General features: G+C 45.8%; 2 protein-coding genes across 4 annotated transcripts in view; one reads left to right on the forward strand and one right to left on the reverse strand.

The window, feature by feature from the left end:
• Positions 1–6,875, forward strand: part of LOC119432177 (ATP-dependent DNA helicase Q4) — a 27,367-nt gene extending 20,492 nt beyond the window's left edge. For 2 of the 3 annotated variants that reach the window (XM_037699483.2, XM_049670825.1), the window contains exons 19-22: positions 3,881–4,049; positions 4,117–4,303; positions 5,539–5,674; positions 6,533–6,875. In XM_037699483.2, coding sequence (XP_037555411.1) covers positions 3,881–4,049; positions 4,117–4,303; positions 5,539–5,674; positions 6,533–6,760 — 720 coding nt within the window. In that variant the 3' untranslated portion in view covers positions 6,761–6,875. The remainder of the gene's footprint in view (positions 1–3,880; positions 4,050–4,116; positions 4,304–5,538; positions 5,675–6,532) is intronic. The other variant, XM_049670828.1, reaches the window with a different exon arrangement.
• Positions 5,857–9,391, reverse strand: LOC119432220 (solute carrier family 25 member 44). Its single transcript, XM_037699486.2, has one exon. It carries the CDS (start codon positions 9,069–9,071, stop codon positions 8,121–8,123), a length of 951 nt encoding a protein of 316 aa, XP_037555414.1. The 5' UTR covers positions 9,072–9,391; the 3' UTR covers positions 5,857–8,120.
• Between the last annotated feature and the right edge of the window lie 12,798 nt (positions 9,392–22,189).

The raw sequence follows: 22,189 nt of genomic DNA on the forward strand, positions 1-22,189 counted from the left end.
GTTACTATAATTTCCTTTAGCTCTTCAGTGTGGAGTTGTTAGCTCGACGGAAAACAGCGGCCATTACTAGCTGAAATAAAATAACCTAATTACTTTAGCCTCTCAAATAATTGCAATCTTTGCACGTAACCACACAAGGGCAGCTCTGCGCTTAAATTAGATGTTTTTAGTGTTACTGCGTTAAAAATATACTAGTGAGTGCCTCATAATCAGAACTGGTTTTGGCACGTAAAACCCCAGACTGAAGAAAAATATTCTTGTCTGACGCAACCTGGCGATCCTGCTAATGTGCTGCCACTCACAGTGGCCTAGCTTGCTTAATGCAACTCATCTGTTTGCATTTTGCAGTGAACAAAAAAATAAGGAAACGGAAATGTATGCTTAAAATTGGTGATGTAAAGTGCACATTATCTTGCTACTTTAACTTTGTTGTGCAGGGATGCTGACTTTTTTATAACTAGTGCAAGATGTGCAGATAATGTGGTAATGATTAAGTTGCACAACAATTTTAGGAGGGCAGCTGGAATGCCAGGGAAACATGCACAAAAAGCCCCAAGGAAGTGCTGAAACACTCATTGTTTGGCTGATTGCCAGTCCCCGTTGAATGGCATTTGGCACTTCTTTCAAGTAAAAGGAAACATTTAGCAGATTTCATACAAAAATGTGCCATTGGAGGGCAATACAGTGGAATCTCGTTGATACGATCTTCACGGGAACCGGAAAATAAAGCGTATCATCTGAAAATCGTATCGTCCAACGTATTATCCAACCAAATCGTATTATTGGGAAAAGAAAAGGAAACATATTATCCTGAAAAACGTATTAGGCAGAATCGTATCAATGAGATTCCATTGTATATAATCAGTCCACCACAGTCAGCGCGATTCATTACCATAAAATCGGGCCAAATTGCTCGCAACGAAGCACCGACATGCACACGCTTCAATGCATGCCGCCTACTGTCTATCCACACTAATGCGGCGACAGTTCTGCCTCCTGTAGCTCGATCTCACAGCGAATAGCAGCCCCCTTAGTGATTTGCCCAGGCAAGCCTTATTGCCGATTCTTGCAGGGCTAAATTTGTTATTGTCTGCTTCGCACTCTATCGCCATCTGCAATAAAGCTGGAAAGAGAGCACCTTCGTGTTATTACATTTTATGACTTCAAGAGTGCTTTAATTAAAACTGACAGCCCTTAGTGTTTACAGCCAGCTTTTAGGAAGATTGTCCTTCCCCATGCAGCGATTTTCCGCTGGTTTCAAGAATTTAGCAGGGGCAGAACTTAAAAGACGAAGAAACGAGTGGCTGCCTGGTGACCACAGTGGGTGAAGAAAACATTGCCGCTGCTGAAAAAGTTGTGTGTGAGAACAATCAAGTTCCATTTAAGGACATTGAAATGGCCCTGTAGACTGTGTCACCAGCAGTTTCAAAAATCTAGCTTCAGCATCTGAGAGTCTGAAAAGTTTCATCCTGATGGGTGCCTCACACTTGACAAATGAGCAAAAGTGCATCTGTGTTGAATGGTGCGAGGAAATCCTGGTCAGTTTTTATGGAATCAGCTTGCAACAGGTTTCTGACATTTGATTTAGAGGATAAGTGCCAGTCAGCAGTATGGATTTTTTGCAATGAAGATCCACCAACAAAGTGAAGCAGCCATGAAGTGTCGGCAAGAGAGTGGTGGTGACCTTCTTCAAAGAAGAGGTCACATCACCACTATTACTATTGCTTAACAAAGGACTGTTACAACAAAGTGGTACACAACAGTATGCCTCCCTGGAGTTTTAAGCAAGCTGCAAGAATGGCAGCCAAGGACAGCACTGAGGGGGGTCATTTTGCATAGTGACATTGCACTTGTGCACGTGGTCAATACAGTCGAACCCAGATATATTGAATCTGAAAGGTATCACAAAAACGTTTGATATATAGGTAATTCAATATATAAAATAATAAGCCTCGAGACAAACGGCGGCTTACCGATTAGTGCGTCTGAGGGCCGCTAAATTACTGCACGCAACTAGGGAAGAGAAAAAAAAAAAGCAAGCACACTTTATTTACCTGGAAAAATTTGCTGGATCACTTTCAACGTTATTGCAAAGTCCAAGTTGATTCTTTTCTTTACACTTGCAGTGGCCATCGCTTGCGGAAAATGAACTCGCGAATAGGCACTCAACCCAGACAACGACGCCATTAAAATCGGAAAGAAGGAATGTTGACATTCGAGGTAGCATGCGGGTTAGCCGAACAGCTCGCGGGGCTCAACTGACTGCACATTATCTTCTCCACCTCAAGGTGCCAGAAGACATCAAAGTGCACAAAGAAGTGCACTTTGAGGTCGTCGGCATGGCACCACTTTCGATATATTGAATGTGCTAGTGAATGGCCGTGCTATATACACGTGCACCAGCCCTATACATTTGCATGGGATTTTCAAGGGGATTTTACAGCTGTTCGATACACACAATAATTCGTTATATGTGGGTTCGATATATCTGGGTTCGATTGTATCACTCAGTTTCTTCCCACACAGATTAAACTCACGACTCATCCACCTTACAGTCTTCACGTGGCCCTGTGTAATTATTTCCTGTTTTCTACAGTCAAATGCCGCATGCATAGTAGGAGGTTTTCAAGCCCTGAAGAAGCCACCCATACATAGGAGAGTCAGAGTGCAGCACTAGGAGAAAATGAGTAGAAAAAATGCTTTTAAACATAGTTTACCAGAATACAAAAGTACATAGAATCTCACGACATTTCAAGAAAATGTTACGATATATAAGACAGAGCATCTTCATTTCTGGTCATCTCAAAACTTTTGTAGTGCCCTCATAATTTAGCATTGGTTGGCACATCTTCACTTCAAAGGAACCTCAGGGATATGACAGTTTGTCCCTGTGGTTTCCTCACTGTCCATTGTTACACTGCTTGTTTTGTTAAAGTTAACATGTTCTTCAGTTTACACGCTAGTTGCTTGCTATGAGAGGGTAAAATAAGTCCAAGGTGAACAAGGCGTACACCTGAAAGCGCACGTTTTCCGAGAGCAGGCGAGTGCGCATGTTGTGCTATTTTCAACAGGGTTTAGCAGCAGCACAAAGCTTTTAACACTGCATCTGCTCTCCCCAGGAATGGCACCCAGGATATCAACATTTGCAGAAACAGTTGCTGAGAAGATACTTTAACAGCTGCAAACCAGTTTAAATGAGCCCGGATAAATTACAATGATTTCAAAAACAGTATCCTTCCCACTGATTACTGAGCAGCTCCATAAAAGGAAATGTCTTGTTCAGTTCCCCATATTTTTGTGGAGCACAAGAAGGAAATTTATGTGCAATCCACAAAGAGCTTTGTGAAAAAGTTTAGTATCAAGTGACTATTTTCACCATATATTCCCCAGCAATGAGGCCCATTTTCTTTATGTCGAACCAAAACATGATAAGGAGAGCAATGGTAAGGGTTTCCAAGCTCAAAATAATGTTCTGGCAATTCTTCATAAAGTAGATCCTCATTGATGCAAAATTGTGTCAATGTCACTTACAAAGGCAAATTATAAATAATGTCCTGAATTTTTTTTTTTTTAATGTGCATTGTACCTTAGTCTTTTACAAAAGTGTAGAGTGTTTGGAACTCTCATTGTAAAGTATGTAACACAGTGCCTCCCAAGTGAATCTTGCTTGCATCTTTCGTTCTACATTTTGTTCAGCAGTTTCAGTCACACCTCTTAGGAGTTTTTAATTTATGTTGGTGGTATTAAGCCCTGGGATGCATCAACATTTTGTTTCATACGAAGACCATTAAGGGGTTAAGGATTGACTAAAGTGAACTAAAGAGCATGGTTTCATTAGAGCGCATGATGTAAAACAGCAGCTGCTATCTACCAATTTCAGAACGCGGCAGTGGCAGCTGCAATGGCCTTGCAAGAGAAAAACTGTGAACAACAGCCTGCCAACGCACTGTCATTTCCTGTTGTGGATGTGGCTGCACGTATGGGCTGGAATTCTAAGCTGGTCAAGAGTGATCTGAAAAGACTAGAGTATGACAACACTATGCTTCATGGTGAGTGACTGTGGCAGAAAGCTGTCCATTGTAGTGTGCACTAACTCTCGACACCTCCTTCCCACAGCAACAGGACATTCGCGCAAGACAGGTGTCATTGTGGAGTTTTCCGACCTTGCCTTTCACCTGAATGTCTCGGCCAGCCTCACTGAAGAGGACTGTGATCACCTGCTGGATTACTTGTATGAAAGAGTACAAAAGCAAGAGAAGATGGACATTGCCCGTCTAAGAAAAGTGCATGAAGCCTTTCAGAGGTAGCAGCTCTACTGCAGCTCATCATGACGAGTCTCCATTAGTGCTTTATCTGTTTTTGTTTGAGAACTGTTTGTTGCTCAGAAGCCGTTACTGCACCAGTACCGCAATCCACATTGACTTTGCCGGAGGTGCGACAGATGCAATTTGTAAAACCAAGCGCATACTGTGTGTGACAGTTACTGCACTGGCTCTGTAAAATCATTAATAAGCACTATTTGCTGTAACCATGTAGTTGTCCTGTACGTTTATGTGATGTTATTTTACAAATGTAAGTTTTGTGGGGACTACAGTATAGACCGCTTATAACATAACTGCTTATAGTGCAGGACCGGATATAATACGCTTTTTCAGACTCCTGTTAATTTTCCAATAGGACTCTATGTATACGCGTATCGTTTATAGTGCAGTTGCGGGAGACGAAATACTGGTTACAGTGCGGCTGCCTGGAAGTTTGGCAGTCAACCGAGACGGCAAACGCTCCCCTCAAGCCGTAATGTACTTCGAAGCGCGCGCGCGCGTCTCGAGCTCCGCAACGTTATGGTGGCGAACAATCGTCGTCTATACTCCAACAACACGACGCAACTAGCGTGTCTGGTGCCGTCGGACGCGTTCCAACGTTGCTGGCGCGTGAATAGCTCCGTTCCTATTTTTCGCCCGCCGCGCTGCGCCAACCACGTATCCCAGCATTCTTCTCGCGGAGCAGGCAGAATGACCCAATGGCAGGAGCGCGCGAAAGCACGTCCGCTGCCGCGGCTCTAAGCATGGTATGAAGCGCGCACAAGCAAACATGAACACATTTTACTCGATGACCGCAGAAACTCGCTGTGAAAACGCTGGAGGAAGCACGGCAGCGAGCGAATTGACCTTCGTGCTAACGTCTCGCATCAACGCGAACTAAGCCGCGAAAACACAGCGCATGGCGGATTGTGCCCCCGTCGCAGATGGCTTTCAAGATACAGCGGCCCCGGCGGGCCGCTGTATCGGGGCCGCTGTATCTTAATTTTGGCCACCTGTACCAGCGGCCCAGGTGGCCAAAATTAATCCGGAGTCCCCCACTATGGCATGCCTCCTAATCATATCGTGGATATGGCACGTAGAACCCCAGAACTCAATTTCAATCAACAGCACAAGAGCAGCTATTTTTTATGTGTCAGTTAAGACTGCATGTGTGCCAGTTAAGACTGCATTCAAGTATTTCAGAGTCGCATCAAAACTTTATTCTTTTGCTCCACAGTGCATCTTGTGAAGAAAGTGCCGAGTGTGCAGAGGCTGCAAGCATAGAAAAAAGCAATTCACTTAAGAAGTTGGTTGAAGATTATTTTGATGAAAGGTTGGACCTTGAAGAAGATGAAGAAGAACCTGCGCAGACTGTAAGTAGTACTACAAATACCTGAGAAAGTTGGTTGGCATATTTTCAATGTCCTTATTTTGACAAAATTGCCCCACTGCTGTTGGCAACAACAGTTGAACAATTTATACTTGTTTCTTGTGATAAAAAAAAAATTCCGACATGGGCAAAAATAACTATTAGCAAGAAGTTCCTGAAATGGGGTAGGTTTATGGTCATTTTATTCATGACTTTAAGCTTGCTCATAGAGAATACCAGCAGACCTCATTTTTATTTTTCTAGGCTTTGCAAGTATACGTCATAAGCACAGTGAGAAATTTTTCTTTAATGGGCTTGGAAAAGCAAAGCTGAGATTTAAAGGTTTTAAAATGTTAAGTATATATCATGGTGCAGTATTACAGGTGGCTTGATGCTGCAAGATTTATGGCAGCACTATTTTAGTATGGTCAGGTGTAAACAGGGCCACCTAATACGTATGCTGATGTGCATATTTTGTTTCTCACTCTGAAAGGAAGGCTGCAGCTGGTGTGAACCATCAAAAGTATGATCATACAAGTACCCATCTATATCACAGTGTAATCTGCTCAAGTCTTCAGCACCAGAGGATGCTTTGTAGCTTCCACTCCTTGGCCAGATTGTGAAGCAGTACATAGGTTTCTGCTAGTCTGCAATGTGCGAGTCTACCTAGGCGACAGTAAGCTAGCATGAATAAATGTGAAAGAACAAAACAATGTTAATTGGCACTATCCCACAGCTGCCATCATACATTACAGTACATTATGGTTTTAGAGTTGGGGTGTCACATTGTTGCAGCCTTGTAAGAGTTTAGCATCAGGCTAACTATTTCCTCTTCCCCTCTTTGCCCTTCCCTTTCCAACAGGAGCCATGCCTGAGCAGCCTTCGACAGGAAATTCGAAACCTTGTGATGCAACACAGGGACCACTCATTCAATGGTCGAGCGGTGGCACGGATATTTCATGGCATAGGGAGCCCATGTTTTCCAGCACAAGTGTGGGGAAGAGTGCACCGGTTTTGGAGAAGCTTCTTGGATGTGGACTTCAACACAATAGTAAACATTGCAAACAAGGAGCTTCTCTCACTGCGTTAAACTGTGCAGTGAAATTCTCGCAGCTCCCTCAATGTTGCAATCCACATTTGCAGACAATTTTATACCTAAATACATATAGCCTTAATTCTTTTGTAATAAAAAAATGCTTATTATTCATGTATACTATAATTAGCTATTACTGCTCTTTCCTTTCTTGTGCATTACATTTACATCGACTAGTCTCATGAAATACCGTATAGACTCATGTAAGGACCGCACCCCCAACTTGGCAACCCAAAATTTTGAAGAAAAAGAAAGAAAATTCCATCGGAGAAGCAATCGTCTTTGGTGCCCCGATGCTGTGCACACGCATCGGCGAATTTTTGCACGCTGCACACTTCCGCGTGCCCCTACTAGATGGCGAGAGCTGCGCATTGACCTCTAATGCACTGGTACATTCGGGGATCCGGTGTGTGCAGTAGTCGCCGGCTGCGTCGGCACCATTTTGACCAAAGGGTTCAGTCCTGTGTAAGGGCCGCACCTCGTCAAAGTTGTGAAAAAAAAAAAGTGCGGCTCTTACACAAGTCTATACAGTAACATGCTAACATTGCAATTTCATACCCCTAAGTGTCGTACTGCTATAGCAAGTTTGCAACTCTGCAAACATAAAAAACAAACATGGAAAAGAGAGAATCTGAAAACATGTTAATGTTTGAGTCCTTCAAAGTGCACCAAGCAAGAGAGAGAGAGAAAAATCTGCAGGGTACATGTTTGCCAGATGTACTTTTGGCTATCATTTTGATGAGCATTCCATTTCATGGCTGCCTATCTGAAAATGATTAGCACTAAAGGGAACTGTTTTATGAATGCTCTTACAAACCTGTAGACTAGAAAGTGACACATTTAAATTTATGTTAGTGAAAATCTTTACTTATTGCACATAGGTGTGGTGATGTGCTGTTCAACAAAGTCCAGCCTGCCATAAGCTTGAGATAAAATTATGACTGCAAGGGAAAAATGTTGACAGTAAGCAAAAAAGGAACGGGGAATTGTCTCCATCTAACATGAAAGTTTCTTAAAAATACTGTTCAATGTGCTATTCGTAAAAATGGTTAACTCACTTCAGCAGCAAGCTGAAATTAAACATTAATTATAAATAAAGAACAAATATGGTGCGCTTTAAAAGCAGGTAATGCGTCTGCCACCAGAATGTGACGAGGCACGACATTAGCAAATAAAGCACACCATAATAAGGTCTCTTTTTCTTGCTCTATCATTCTTTATAGAAATAAATCAATCTTTGCTATGGTACGTTGGCGCTCAGGAATTAAAACACTATCACGTAGTACAAGCACACATCCAGCAAGGAGCCCCTTAACTATAATCTTCTGACAAGCTTGCAGTAATGGTGCCTGGTAAACTACCACCGAATCTTGTCCTTGTACTCGTCATGTACGCTCCACCGCTTGAGCGTCTCGTAGCCCAAAGCCAGCAGAAATGAGCTGATTACGCTCTGCATTACGCGAGCCGACAGGCCAATCTGGAACATGCGCATGCGTTCTTCAGTCCAGAGCTGCCAGAAGGTTTGTGTCACTGAATTCATGCGCTGCACTTGGATGCGGGCCCGCACAACGTCCATCGGGTTGGTGATGAAGCATACGGTGACGCCACTCATGGGTCCTGCCATGCACTGCACCAACATCTGAGGCGTCCAGCCAGGCAGGACGCGCCGCAGCCCATCGGCGTAGGCCGGGTAGAACATCCACCATAGCGCACTGCCGGGCACGTATGCAAGTAGGGATGCGAAGTAGCCCCGGTAAAACCCGCTGAAGCCGTCTCTCCGATACAATTCGCGCACAATGGCAGCAGAGACGAGGTGCTTCCTCTTCAGGTCGACGCTGATGTTGAGCGGGTTCATGACCATACCGCCGCTTTTGCTCGATCGGCCCAAAACCATCATGTGCTGGGAGACAACGTCGAAGGGTGTGATGATAGTTTGACTCACGAGAGAACTGCAGCCACCAGCTATAAGACCCTTTAAACGTCGGTCGTGTATGTCAGCGTGTCGAGACAGCATGTCCCGTACTTTTTCATACGTGAAGATGTAGCCGATGCCCGAGACCATCTGTATTGTATTAATCCAAAAGCCTCTGTACAAACCTACGAAGCCTTCGTAGCGTAGAATCTTTGAGCAGGCGTCAAATGTACCACTATAAAGCTTTCCAGGTTTTTGGACTTGCAGTCGCGTTTTGATGACCGTCAGAGGGTACACCAGGCAACGCAAGGTGAACGAGTTGATCATACTGAACACGAAAAATCGGGATTTGTCCATCATCTCCCATTCTATTGTAAGAATTTCGGGATCCTCCATGCTTGCAGATGTGTACCAAATCTGGCGTTTTCTTTAAGTACAAATACGTACAATAAATAATCGGGTGCTCTTCATGTCGTCCACTTTTCGACATAGCTCGGCACGAGGTCCATGAAGCAGCAATCACAGGGATGCAGAAACGTAGTTAGGTGAAGAAGTTCATCGCGGAAAGCACTCATGTCCACAAAACTGGCTGATCTAGAAAGAAAAGGAGACAACCAGCACTCTTCGCAACGTTTCATAAGACGTGAAAGCACACCATTTCAACAAATCGGCTGAGTGCCCGCTGATCATGCGATCGTACGCTTGTTGCGCGTTTGTAGCGCTAGAGTGTACTAGAATATGGTCGAGTGGGACGAGCGGCTGGGGCGGCGCATGCTTTGCAGTGAGGCGCCCGACGTGGAAAAATACTGTGGCGGCGCTGCGATCGAACTGGATTGGGCCGCATCAAGGTCGCGCCGTTGGAAACTGCTGGCGATACTGCTCGGCAGGGTCAATCGCACTACTTCGCGCGCTGGTATTTGCATTCAGACCTCTCAAACGGTGTTCATAATCGAATATGACATGTATATATGTCTTAAGAACAAATGCCTTTCTTTCTCTTCATTTTATTTTTTAATGCCGCTCGGTGATTGCCCGTGCATTGCGGCCGCAGTGTCGGCTTTCATTCTACTATGTTATTGTACGGTTCCCTTTGGAGAACAAATATTTTTCTCGTTCTTCAAGCAGCATGTATCTCTCGTGTGTATTGTTCCGCATACAGTTTTCCATCAGTAGGTCTTGCGGAACGCAAACGGAGAAACATATGTAACCTTCCTGCTTGCCGCTTCAAACAAGTAAAGCATATCTGCCCCATCCGGCACCTTGTACTCAGATTTCTTTCTTCTTTTGGGGTTTTTTACGTGCCAAAACCAGTTCTGATTATAAGGCACACCGTAGTGCAGGGCTCCGGATTAATTTTGACCACCTGGGGTTCATTAACGTCCACTACAACGCAAGCACACGGGCTTCTTGCATTTCGCCTCCATCGAAATGCGGCCGCCGCGGCCGGGATTCGATTCCGCGAACTCGTCCTCAGCAGCGCAACGCCTTAGCTAACTGAGCCCCCGCGGCGGGTACTCAGATTTACGGGAAGCATTGTTATTGAAAAAAAAAAAAAACTGCAGCGCAACATTCTATTCAAGTTTCCGCCTTACTCGCGTAACAGAATGCGGAGTAATGGGTACGGGGTCATTTATCGCGGTCAGTGTCATTCTGGTGTCATTCTGGAAATTAATTTCAAGTGGATGCGTTTTGCAACATCACCGGCTACAATTCGTAAATTGCAATATGTGTCGTAAAGTAATTAACTAAGAAGTTCATTAATCAATTTTGTTAATAAGGTGAATAGGTGTTTCGATTCTCGTGCTACTAATGTCCGCCTCTTCGAATAACCCAGCTCATCAATGAGAATTGTGCTAACTGCCACAGGAGATTTTTAAAAATCACCTAAACCTTAATTTCGAACACCCGGTATAGTGAATATACGGCGCTGCGCTGCTAAACTGGAGCTTGCGGGTTCAATCCGTCGCGGAATTCGATGGGAACAAATGGAAAACACTCGTGTACTTCTATTTAGGTGCACGTTAAAAAGCCCCAGGTGGGGAAATCTAAACCGGGTACCTCATACTCATATCGTGGTTTTGCCACGTAAAACCCACAAATTTCTTTGAACTAAACAAAAGAAAGACAGGTGGCTGCGTTCTTCGTCTTTTTGCTAGGAGTGTAAACAAAATAAATTATTCTCGAGCCTGATTTCCGAGAAAAACATGTTACGCTTATCCTATATTTCACACATAAATGTAATGCCATTCCCAAATGTCTGTCCGCTCAACTAAGCAGCTTGTATATTATAAGCGGCTGCTTTCAGTTATTCGACGCACTATCATAACGACAATAATGAAGCAATTAGAGAAACGGCATACCTCACATACACGTACAGATATGTGTAGATCTGCTGCGTTCGTTCAAGAAGATAAGTGTGGTACCACATGGGGCACCCAGTTTTAATGGGTTGCAAAGATGGTGAGACTGTCAAAAAAAAAAAAAAGTTTTCCTTGCCTGAATCAAGTTAGCAGATTTACAGGCTGCCCCAAAACGGGGCATTGAATGACAGCTTATTACACTTATTAGCAGGGCTTATTAGCAGCTTATTAGCCGGACTTATTAACACTCCTGCGTTAATTTTCTCAGGAACTGCGCCTCTGCGCAACAGCCACAACTCTCCGGCAGCACGATCATTCGGAATAACAGTCCGCACTTGCATCGGGCTCTCACCTTTGAGACTGCAATAGTGCGGCTATGCGTTACATTCGTACGGAAACGACTGTTCGGCGTCGTACAGCATATCAATAGCACTATATTGTATATATATAATAGCACTATATATATATATATATATATATATATATATATATATATATATATATATATATATATATATATATATATAGTTTTAATTGCCTGCTATGAATAATATTTCTGCGAATGAGAGTTTTATGTGCAGTATTCACTAATACGTGTGTTTCGTGTGCAAACGTGCACGGTCGGGAGTTCTCACTGTACCATTTGTACCATTCTCAGTACCCTTTGATTTAATTACGTAGAAATACATCGGTCATTCTTCGCGCCACGCAGCTAATAAACCTGGTTTAGTTCACTTTAATATTGTTTTCTTCGATCATTGTTCCTGATCAATATCCACCGACAAGAAGCGCGCGTAAAATGACACGCTATCATAATAAAATTTTCGTACGTAGCTTCATGTTGCAGAGATGCCAGTTGCTTTTAGAAGACAGTGTTAAAAACAATGGTTCACTTGACTGAAACTACCTTTGGTACCCGCCGTGAAGAGTCATGAGCGCACCAAAGCAACTAAAACATAAAAACAAATGTACTACAAAGACGTTCTGCGAGAAAAACTGGGCGCCGCCAGCGTCCGCGTAGCGAACGCGCGCTCGCTAGCAGACGACGCGCTTGACAACGACAGCAAAACTGAAGACGACGCGTTGTATAATCCATGCCTCAAATATATATGTTTGGCAAGATGGTGTAAACATAAATTTGCAGTTGAAATAAAGCACTATTTTAAGAGCGTACTATGCGCAATCGGCCTCGGCGCCCGCAGCGAAAGTGCGTTGAATATGCCGCGGAGCGCGTCTCCGCCCCAATCCAGTTCGCTCGCAGCGCCCTCGCAAAATTTTTCCACACGCGGCGCCTCAGCGTGAGAGCGCCGTTCGGCCCACTCGACCATTATCTAGTACACTCTAGTAGCGCCAATTGCGGCAAGTATGACGGTCGTGTGAAAAACATGGCGACCATGACGTGTTTTCGGCTCATGCAATTGCTTTTGGCGCTTGTAGTACATAAAAGCATGACCTTTGAGATTAATTTCTTTTACTTCGAGATAGCCGTCACTGCATTGTGTTTGGACGTTGCCGTCTAATGCAGTATTAATAAACACATTTTAATATACTAAATAAAAATAGTTTTTTTTTTGCTAATGCTTACAATTTTGTCTCCGGCGCCCGTAATGTCGTCTTTTTGGAGTTTGCTCTTGACTACTGATGCCTTTTATGCCGGAAGTTCATGCAGTAGCGCAATTACGGCGTTGTCCGAGCATTTGAGCTTCGTGCAGCGCGTTCTAGTTGTCTGGAACTATCGGGTACGTCACAGTATCATGCAGTAGAACTAGCCACCATAGTAGAACCGCAAAACACCGCAGCGCTCCAAAAGCATGACCTTCGAGATGATGGCGCACCGTTCTCGGCAAAATATGTCTAAAAGAACGTTGATTCTTGGTATGAAGCACGGTCGTATGAAGCAGAGACAAAGTTCGGAAACTCTATGGCATGAAATGCCTTACTTTAGCTACAGTGCACTTCAGCTGTGTACCCCTGTCATTCTGTTCCCCCTCTTCCACCCACTCTCTGCCCCCATTCACATCATCATCTGACCTCGCTTACATGGTGGTTGGCAGCGGGTGCTCACGCGTAAGGGTTTTTACCTTTCCGACTAGCCTGGCACGCCACCGTGTATGCCCACATTTCTCGGTGCAAATAAAATTACAATTATCATTGCCTCCACGGTAGCCCTGCCAGGCATACACCATGAAGGAAATAAAGCTATTTTCTTCCCTCTTGCCCTACGCCGGTGCATAGAAATTAATCCGTCTACACGTACGTAACTATGCATGTACACCATTGAGTAAGTGAGAAAACTTTTATTGTTCGTAAGGGGTGACACCGGAGCTCCGGTACCGCTCGTAGGCATCCAGGGAGCCCGATGTCACCCCAAGGGGCAGGGGTTAATAGACGAAGCGGCTTGCCGCTTCAGCTGCCAGACGGACAATGTTGGCCTGTGCCGCCGGGTCTTCGCTGTGAAGCGCGGTCTCCCATTCTTCTTCGTCCGTGAATAAATTATATCCCGAGGAGTAGCTGCCCTCCCATAGGATATGCCTTAAAGTTCCTATTTTATCGCAAAATCTGCAGACTTGGTCCTCCGGATTTCCCGTTTGCGTGAGGTCCATCTGGGAGACATGTGGTCCTTGGCTTGCAGGCGGCGCCAGGTGACACCATTAGTTATACCAGATTCCTTTGGTTATAATACTAATTCTATGGTGCCCCTGAAGCCCGATGTCACCCCAAGGGGCAGGGGTTAATAGACGAAGCGGCTTGCCGCTTCAGCTGCCAGACGGACAATGTTGGCCTGTGCCGCCGGGTCTTCGCTGTGAAGAGCGGTCTCCCATTCTTCTTCGTCCGTGAATAAATTATATCCCGAGGAGTAGCTGCCCTCCCATAGGATATGCCTTAAAGTTCCTATTTTATCGCAAAATCTGCAGACTTGGTCCTCCGGATTTCCCGTTTGCGTGAGGTCCATCTGGGAGACATGTGGTCCTTGGCTTGCAGGCGGCGCCAGGTGACACCATTAGTTATACCAGATTCCTTTGGTTATAATACTAATTCTATGGTGCCCCTGAAAGGTCCTGTCCCAGTGAGCACTATAGATATCCCGTGGGCATCCATTGCCAGGACATGAATATCCCAGGCATGTGTCGAATACGTCCCGCAGACGTCCTTCACCCACTCGTATGGCAGCAGCTCCGTGTCCTGCGAACATCCCTTGCATGTCCGCGAGGGACATCATGGGGACATGATGCGTACATTTTACGTGCATTCGCCCAATATGCCAGGGACGTCCGCCGGACGTATTTGACACATCCCTAGGATATCCATGTCCTGGCAGTGGATGTCTGCATGATATGTGGATGTAAATGGGATATTCACGGCCCCCAGGCGGCACATTTTCGTCCATGGAACATCCAAGGGACATTTCTTTCTGGACATCCATGCATTTACCTCCACAGTAAATCTGAAAGACATCCAGTGGACCATCCGCAGTCCAGACATTTTAACATTCATAGACAGGTCCCTGGGATATCCAAAGACGGACATTCGGATATTTCTTGCAGAATGCTCATGGACCTAAATTTTTGCACTGATCAGGTTTCACTTGCTTTTTCACTCATAAGAAGCCATGCAAATAGCGTAAAAACACAATTCCAAGAGCTACGTAGAGTTTTTAAAACACTTATTTCGAAAATGTAAAAAAAAAGTACACATATAGACATTTCAAATATAGCAGCAAACTCGCAGTAGTATAACACCCGCTTGGTATATGAAGTAATGTAACTAGACTGCCGCTCTTTAAGCAAAAAGCCATAATGTAAAACATATATATTCGAAATACCGTAACAAACTCGCAGTAGTACAACACACGTTGTGTAACAAGAATGGTCGCTGGCATCCTATCACCCGCTTGGTTCATGAAATGATGTATCCGGACTGCTGCTCTTTGAACGATACCATAATGTAAAATATAGGTCTTTGAAATACCGCAGCAAACTCATAGTAGTATAACACACGTTGTGGGAAAAGAATGGTCGCTGGCATTCTAACACCCGCTTTTGGGAGAATATTTTTGCGAGAATACACCGATAAAGACTCAGCTGCAGATACCAGATGTATATAGCAGAAGCCCTGTGCGTCTTACAATCGAAACACCTGACAAAGCATTCATTCGCATCGCTTGTAATAAACTGCGCACTGTAGCATCTATTTAGCGTCATTGTGCCACGCTTAAAAATTAAGTATACAGCCGACATCCACATAAGTATTCTAACGCATATACCACGATCGAGTAACTTTATAGATGGGAATTCAATTGGGCCAGGCGAGAAGCGCGTAAATTAATTCCTGATGTATTTTAAAACTTACATTTTTTAAGTACTGCGAACGTCCCATGGGTGTCCCTGTCGCAATGACCGCACTGGGATACTTATTGTAATTCCGGTGGATGTTCGGGCTCGGCTTCAGACGGGATCAACATACATCCAAAACCGTAAGTACCGCGAACGTCCAGTGGAAGTCCCGCTCGCGACGTCCGCATAGGGACGTTCGTTCTAGGTCCGGCGGATGTCCATGCTCGGCTCCGGACATACGGATCTAAATCGGATATCCCTCGGACAATGTGTGCCGTCTGGGCCAGGACATATCGTCTGGGCCAGGACACATCCCCATATCCTGGGGATGTGCTAAATATGTCCTTCGGATGTCCCTCACATGACCCTTTGGCCACACATTCCGTGTCCTGCGGACATCCCTTTCATGTCCGCGAGAGACATTATGGGGACATGCTGCGTAAATTTGTATATAGATATGATTGCGATATGCCAGTGCATTTTGTACTAGTGTTTGCCTTAATGTGTATTACGTTTGCAGCACATGCTATGTAACAGATGCAACGGGCAGAGCGCCCACGCTTCAAGAACCGATACACTGTGTGCACATAGTAATAGCGCACGCACGTGTGCGGAAGTGCAGCACATACTCCTCATTCTTCTAGGCCTTCCGCCAAGCGCAAGTTCCTTTTGGACTAATGAAATTTTAAAATTCCGTCAGAAGATTAGTAGAGTAGGACGTACTACGTACACACGAGCTGCAGACATGGTAGCTTAGTATTGTAATTCGAACATGCGAGATAGCATAATTCTGTTAAGAGGAAACTCAAAGACAAAGCCTCAATTGGAGGACAAATATTTACGTGCATGTCAAAAAGAAGTCCACGTGGGATATCCTTGGGACATCCATGGTAAGATATCTGAAACAGGTCCTTGTGCAATATCCCTGGAGCATTCGTAATAGGATATCCGAAATTGGACGTCCAGCGGGTGTCCTATATGTATCCGATATGATGCATGGTCATTGGGACATGATCAGATGTCCTAAGGACGAAGTGTTTTCACTTTTACGTTTCATGTTTATTACGTTCGGAGCATACGTACGCTGTATAACAGATGCAAAGGGCCGAGCGCCCACGCATGAAGAACAGATGCATCAGCGTGCGCACTTTACGCGCACGCACCTGTGCGGAAGTGCAGTATACGCTTCATTATTCTATGCCTTCCACCACGCTCAAATGGCTGATTAAACTAACAGTGAACTTGTGAAAGTAAATTCCGTCAGAAAATTCGCGAAATATCATGTACACGCGAGCTGCAGACATGATAGCTTCGAAATGTATTTCGAACATGCGAGAAAACATAATTCTGCTACGAGAAAACTCAAAGACAAAGCCTCTTGGAGGACAATATTCACGTGTATGTCGAGAAAGGTCCATGTGCGATATCATTGGCACATCCGTGGTAGCATATCCGAAACAGATTCAAGTGCGATATCCTTAGGACGTCCGTGGTAGCACGGTGCACGGACATTGGGAGTCGATTGGGATGTCCTACGGACGAAATGTTTTCACTGGGCGTTGGAACAGCGGGACCGCACGATCTCATATGTGACCGTACAAAATTGTTGAGCACGCTGAGCTTTAATCGTCGCGCCTAATTAAAAAAAGAAAATGCTTTCATACGCTTCCGAGCTACGACGTTCTCACTAGAAAATAAAAAAGTAAGAAAATTCGGTGTTTCTACATATGGTCAGCATACTGAGCTGCCAGGTTTGGAAAACCGGTTTCTCGGTGGGATTTCAGACCGCCAGCTGCGATGGACTCGTCATTTGACTGCACTTGAAGACCAAATCAAGTGTATTATAAAGGTTCTCCACAAAATTGGGGGGTGGGGGGGGGGGGGGTGAATAAGGCAGCGTGATGACTGCGTCTCTGCTCCACGTTCACTCTGCTCTTGTCCACCAGAAAACTGTCCAGTGCAAACACTTCGTCCGTAGGACATCACAATCATGTCCCAATGTCCGTGCACCATTTCGGAGGTAAATAGGACATTCAGTGGACGTCCATTTTTGCATATCCCATCACAGACGCCCCAAGGACATGGACCTCTTTCGGCTTACATTCGACTATAGATTGTCCTAAAAACTATCTTCGTCTTTGAATTTCTTCGCAAGAGAATTATATGTTTTCTCGTAAATTCGAATTACAGTCCGAAGCTATCATGTCTGCGGCTCGTGTGTACGTCATACTTTGCGAATTTTCTGACGCAACTGACTGAAAACTTCAGTTTAATTGTGCATGGCGGAATGCATAGGAGAGTTAGAAGTATAATGCACGTCCGCATGCGTGCGTGCGCGCGTGACGTTTGTGGGTGCTCTGCCCGTTGCATCTGTCGCACAGCGGGGGATGTGAACACAATTAAAATATACATTATAGCAAACAATGTTCAAAAGGCTCTGACATGTCCATAAAATGTAGGCTACACAGAAGTCCCCATGATTTCCCTCGCGGACATGCAAGAGATGTCCGCAGGACACGAAAAGTGCGGCCAAACAATCGTGTGAGGGACGTCCGCAGGATGTATTCGACCCACCCCAAGGATGTCCATGTCCTGGCAGTCGATGTCCATAGGATATCCACTGGACGTCATTTTAGTGACTGCATGGGTGCATTTCACCACGACTATACAGCTGTTACAAATTCGGAATTTATGTGTGTGCCTCAGAGTCACCTCAGAAGCACGGGAACCACATTTTGCTGTAATTCGCAGCCTGGAAACGTGCCCGCAACCCTTCAGACTTGCTACTCAGCATTCTGCCCACCCACTTCTTTCAGTGACAGAGAACCGTCTGGGTGCGCATGATAGCCATGTTTCAATAGCATAAATCACGACTCAGACCTCTGCTACGCCTCCATGGCTTCTACAGGCACCGAAAATAGAAACGTTGGTATTCAAACGAAAATCGACGTTTCGACATTGACAGCGAAATAATTAGCATTACATCAACTATTTGAAAAAGTATCAGGACTCTATTTACGTTTACACGGACGGTTCCGCCAACAAAGAAGGTGCGCGACAGCTATAGCTTATGTATATGTGATACCAGCTTTACAAGTAATGTATAGGCTTGTCGGCTAGCACGCACGTCGTCACCAACAACAGCATAATTAGTGGCAATTCTCGGGGCCACAGATTTTGACGCGACAACAAGAAAATGATCTGTATAGAGATATACTTGACCGCTTTAGCATTTCTTGAATATATCGATAAAAGCCAACCACATGCCCGAATAATGTATGCGATACTAAAATGTATTACATAGCTCTACCCGCATTGGGTAGAGTACTGCAAGTGCAACACACTTGCATTGTTCGTATTTATGTGCGCTTGTTATTGTTTAGAAGACTTGTACGTAACGAATTACATGTAATTATACCTGAAATCGCTTACGCTTTTGTCACTTTTGTAGTTGATCGATTACTTTTTTTACACGATAATGCTCACTGTAATTCAATATTTTTTTTCAGTATAACACGTAAAGAGTTACTTTATTGATGCGACAAGTTGTAACAGGCGACGCAAATTTCAGGGCTTCAATGTGGCGAGAACTATATATATATATATAATGACGTCTCTGTTGGCACGACGTTTATTCGGCCCGAGTACTCGGGAGCGAACCAGCAAAGGCACACACCCGATGGTGATGATCACACATAACTGAATATGAGGATCGAGCAACGTAGCATGATGATGATAATATACAGATGAAGAAGACGTGCGTAATAAACGCCCACATTAATTCCCCCCCCCCCCCCCCCCCCCCACGTGGAAGCGGCCATCCTGGCCGCAGGTCAAGGTGACGAAGAACGCCACGTGAAGGGTTTCATGCGGGAGACATGAACGACCTCGGTGCTGCGACAACGGTGGTCTGTTGCAGCGACAACAGGAGTCACGCGATAATTGACGGGCGATGCCTGCTCCAGGACTATGTAGGGCCCGATGAATCGGGGCTGGAACTTGTCGCACAAACCAGGCGTGCGAAGGGGTGTCGATAGAAGTATTTCGTCACCAGGTCGGAAGGACACAACGCGATGGAAGGTGTCGTAAATGATCTTCCGTTCTTGTTGTCTGGCCGCTGTGTTTACGCGAGCACGCTGGTGGCACTGGGCGAGTCGTGAAACGAATTCTTCGCTAGACGATGCAGATGGGTGGACAGGAGAATCGAAGAAAGAAACGTCGAGAAGGGAAGTAGGCGACCGTCCGTAAACTAGGTAAAATGGCGAGTAGCCGGTGGTACGCTGAACGGCCGTGTTGTAGGCGAAAGTGACGAATGGTAGAAGCTTGTCCCAATTCTTGTGATCAGGCTGAATATATACGGCGATCATGTCGGCAAGCGTGCGATGAAATCGCTCTGTCAAGCCGTTAGTTTGTGGATGGTAACTCGACGCTGTTTTGTGGGTGGTACCAGAGGCGCGCAGGACTAAATTCGTTTAAAAGTTGCGAAAGAAAGACCTTTCCACGGTCGCTTAGCAGTACCCGAGGAGCACCATGGCGCAGTATTATAGCTTGAAGGAAGAAGTCAGCAACCTCCGAAGCTGAGCCAGTGATCACGGATGTTGTCTCAGCGTAGCGCGTCAGGTGGTCGATGGCGGTCACTATCCACCGATTGCCAGTTGCAGTAACAGGAAGGGGCCCGTAAAGGTCGATGCCTACAACCTCAAGTGGTGCGGTGGGACACGGAATAGGCAGTAAGTTCGCCGGCAGGAGCAGAGGTTGGGAGTTTGCGACGCTGACACGGAGTACAGGAACCGACGTATCTCCCCACACTAGTAGAAAGGCCAGGCCTATAGTAACGGCTTCGAATGCGATCGTAGGTCTTGTGGAAACCGAGATGGCCAGTAGTCATGTCATCGTGGAATGTTTCGAGGACATGGGCTCGAAGAGAGCGCGGTAGAACGGGCACCCAGCGTTGACCGTCAAGGTGGTAAATGCGCCGATACAGCACGCCATTGTTCAGCTTGAATTGTGCGAGTTGGCGTCGAAGCCGCGCGTTAGGTGGTCGAGAAGCGCCAGAGAGGTGTTCTATCATACGCCGACAATATGGGTCAGCCCGTTGGCGAGATGCAAATGTTTGGTGGTCGTCCGGAGAAATGCGGTCTATTGAGGCTAGAGAGGAAGCCGGCGTAGAAGTGACAACCGAAGAGCTGCTTTGCGACACAGTTGCCGAGGTGTCGAGTGGGTGCGCAGGAAACGGGCAACGAGAAAGAGCGTCAGCGTCTTGGTGTTTTTTGCCTGACTTATGAATAATGTCAAAGTCATATTCTTTCAGGCGGAGAACCCAGCGACCCAGGCGTCCAGTCAAGTTCTTGAGAGTGGAGAGCCAGCATAATGCGTGGTGGTCCGTAACAATTGTAAAATGACGCCCGTGCAAATAGGGACGAAACTTCTGTACGGACCAAACAACAGCCAGGCACTCCTGCTCAGTTATCGTATAGTTCTTCTCGGCATCGGTGAGTACGCGGCTGGCGTATGCAACGACTCTCTCGCGCGAAGAGTTGTCGCGTTGCAGGAGAATAGCACCGATGCCGTGGCCGCTAGCGTCTGTGTGCAAGAGAGTCGGTGCAGTCTCATCAAAATGGCAAAGCACAGGTTCAGACGTGAGGGCGCCCTTCAACATGCCAAAGGCTGCTTCACAATCTTGAGACCAGTGAAAGGGTACACCGGAAGCAAGTAGTCTGTGTAGTGGCGCAGCGATGGAGGCAAAGTTCCGTATAAAGCGACGGAAATAAGAAGCGAGGCCAAGGAAGCTTCGCAAGTCTTTAGGCTTTCTGGGCGAGGGAAGCGAAGGACCGCAGCAATCTTGTCAGGGTCAGGACGTATGCCCTCCTTGCTCACGACATGCCCCAGGACCTTAATAGATCTGCTGGCGAAATGGCATTTCTTCGTGTTGAGCTGAAGACCAGCGTCGGAAAGGCACGTCAGAACTTCATCTAAGCTTTGCAGGTGCTGAGGAAACGTGGATGAAAAGACGACAATGTCATCCAGGTAGCAGAGGCAAGTTTGCCATTTCAGGCCACGCAGCACGGTATCAATCATGCGTTCAAACGTCGCAGGTGCATTGCATAGCCCGAAAGGCATGACGTTGAATTCGTAAAGTTCATCAGGGGTGGCAAACGCTGTTTTTTCTTTATCGTCTTCGTGCCTGGGAATTTGCCAATAGCCAGAACGCAGATCGAGGCTCGAAAAGTATTCTGCACCTTGTAGTGAATCAAGGGCGTCGTCAATGCGATCGAGGCATAGGGTAAGGTATACGGAGGCATAAGGTATACGTCCTTTCGAGTGATCTTATTGAGGGCCCGGTAATCGACGCAAAAACGCACGGAACCGTCTTTTTTTCGCACCAAAACAACCGGAGATGACCAATGGCTAGCTGAGGGCCGGATGACCTTCTGTTGTAACATGTCCGCGACATTTTCTTCTATGATTTTCCGCTCGGCTAGGGACACGCGGTACGGGCGTCGGCGCACTATCGACGCTTCGTCTGTCTGAATGCGATGCGCTGCAGCTGTGGTTTGGCCCAGAGTCGACGAATGGACATCAAATAAATTTGCGTGTTTGTTCAACAAAGCAAGCAGCTGCTGCATATGTGAAGGTGGCAAGTCACTGCTGATGGCTGCAGTAAGGGCGGAGGGAGAAGCAGTAGCACAAGTAGTATGGTCTTTGGAAGACATAGTCGTAAGGGGCACGACGCATACAGGCCCTGGGTCGGCCGCGCAAGCCACTGTGGTGCTTTGCGGAAGGAGAATTTTCTCCGATGTCGCGTTCGTGGCGGTGACAA

Source organism: Dermacentor silvarum, chromosome 1 (genome assembly GCF_013339745.2).
Source record: "Dermacentor silvarum isolate Dsil-2018 chromosome 1, BIME_Dsil_1.4, whole genome shotgun sequence".
NCBI lineage: Eukaryota > Metazoa > Arthropoda > Arachnida > Ixodida > Ixodidae > Dermacentor > Dermacentor silvarum.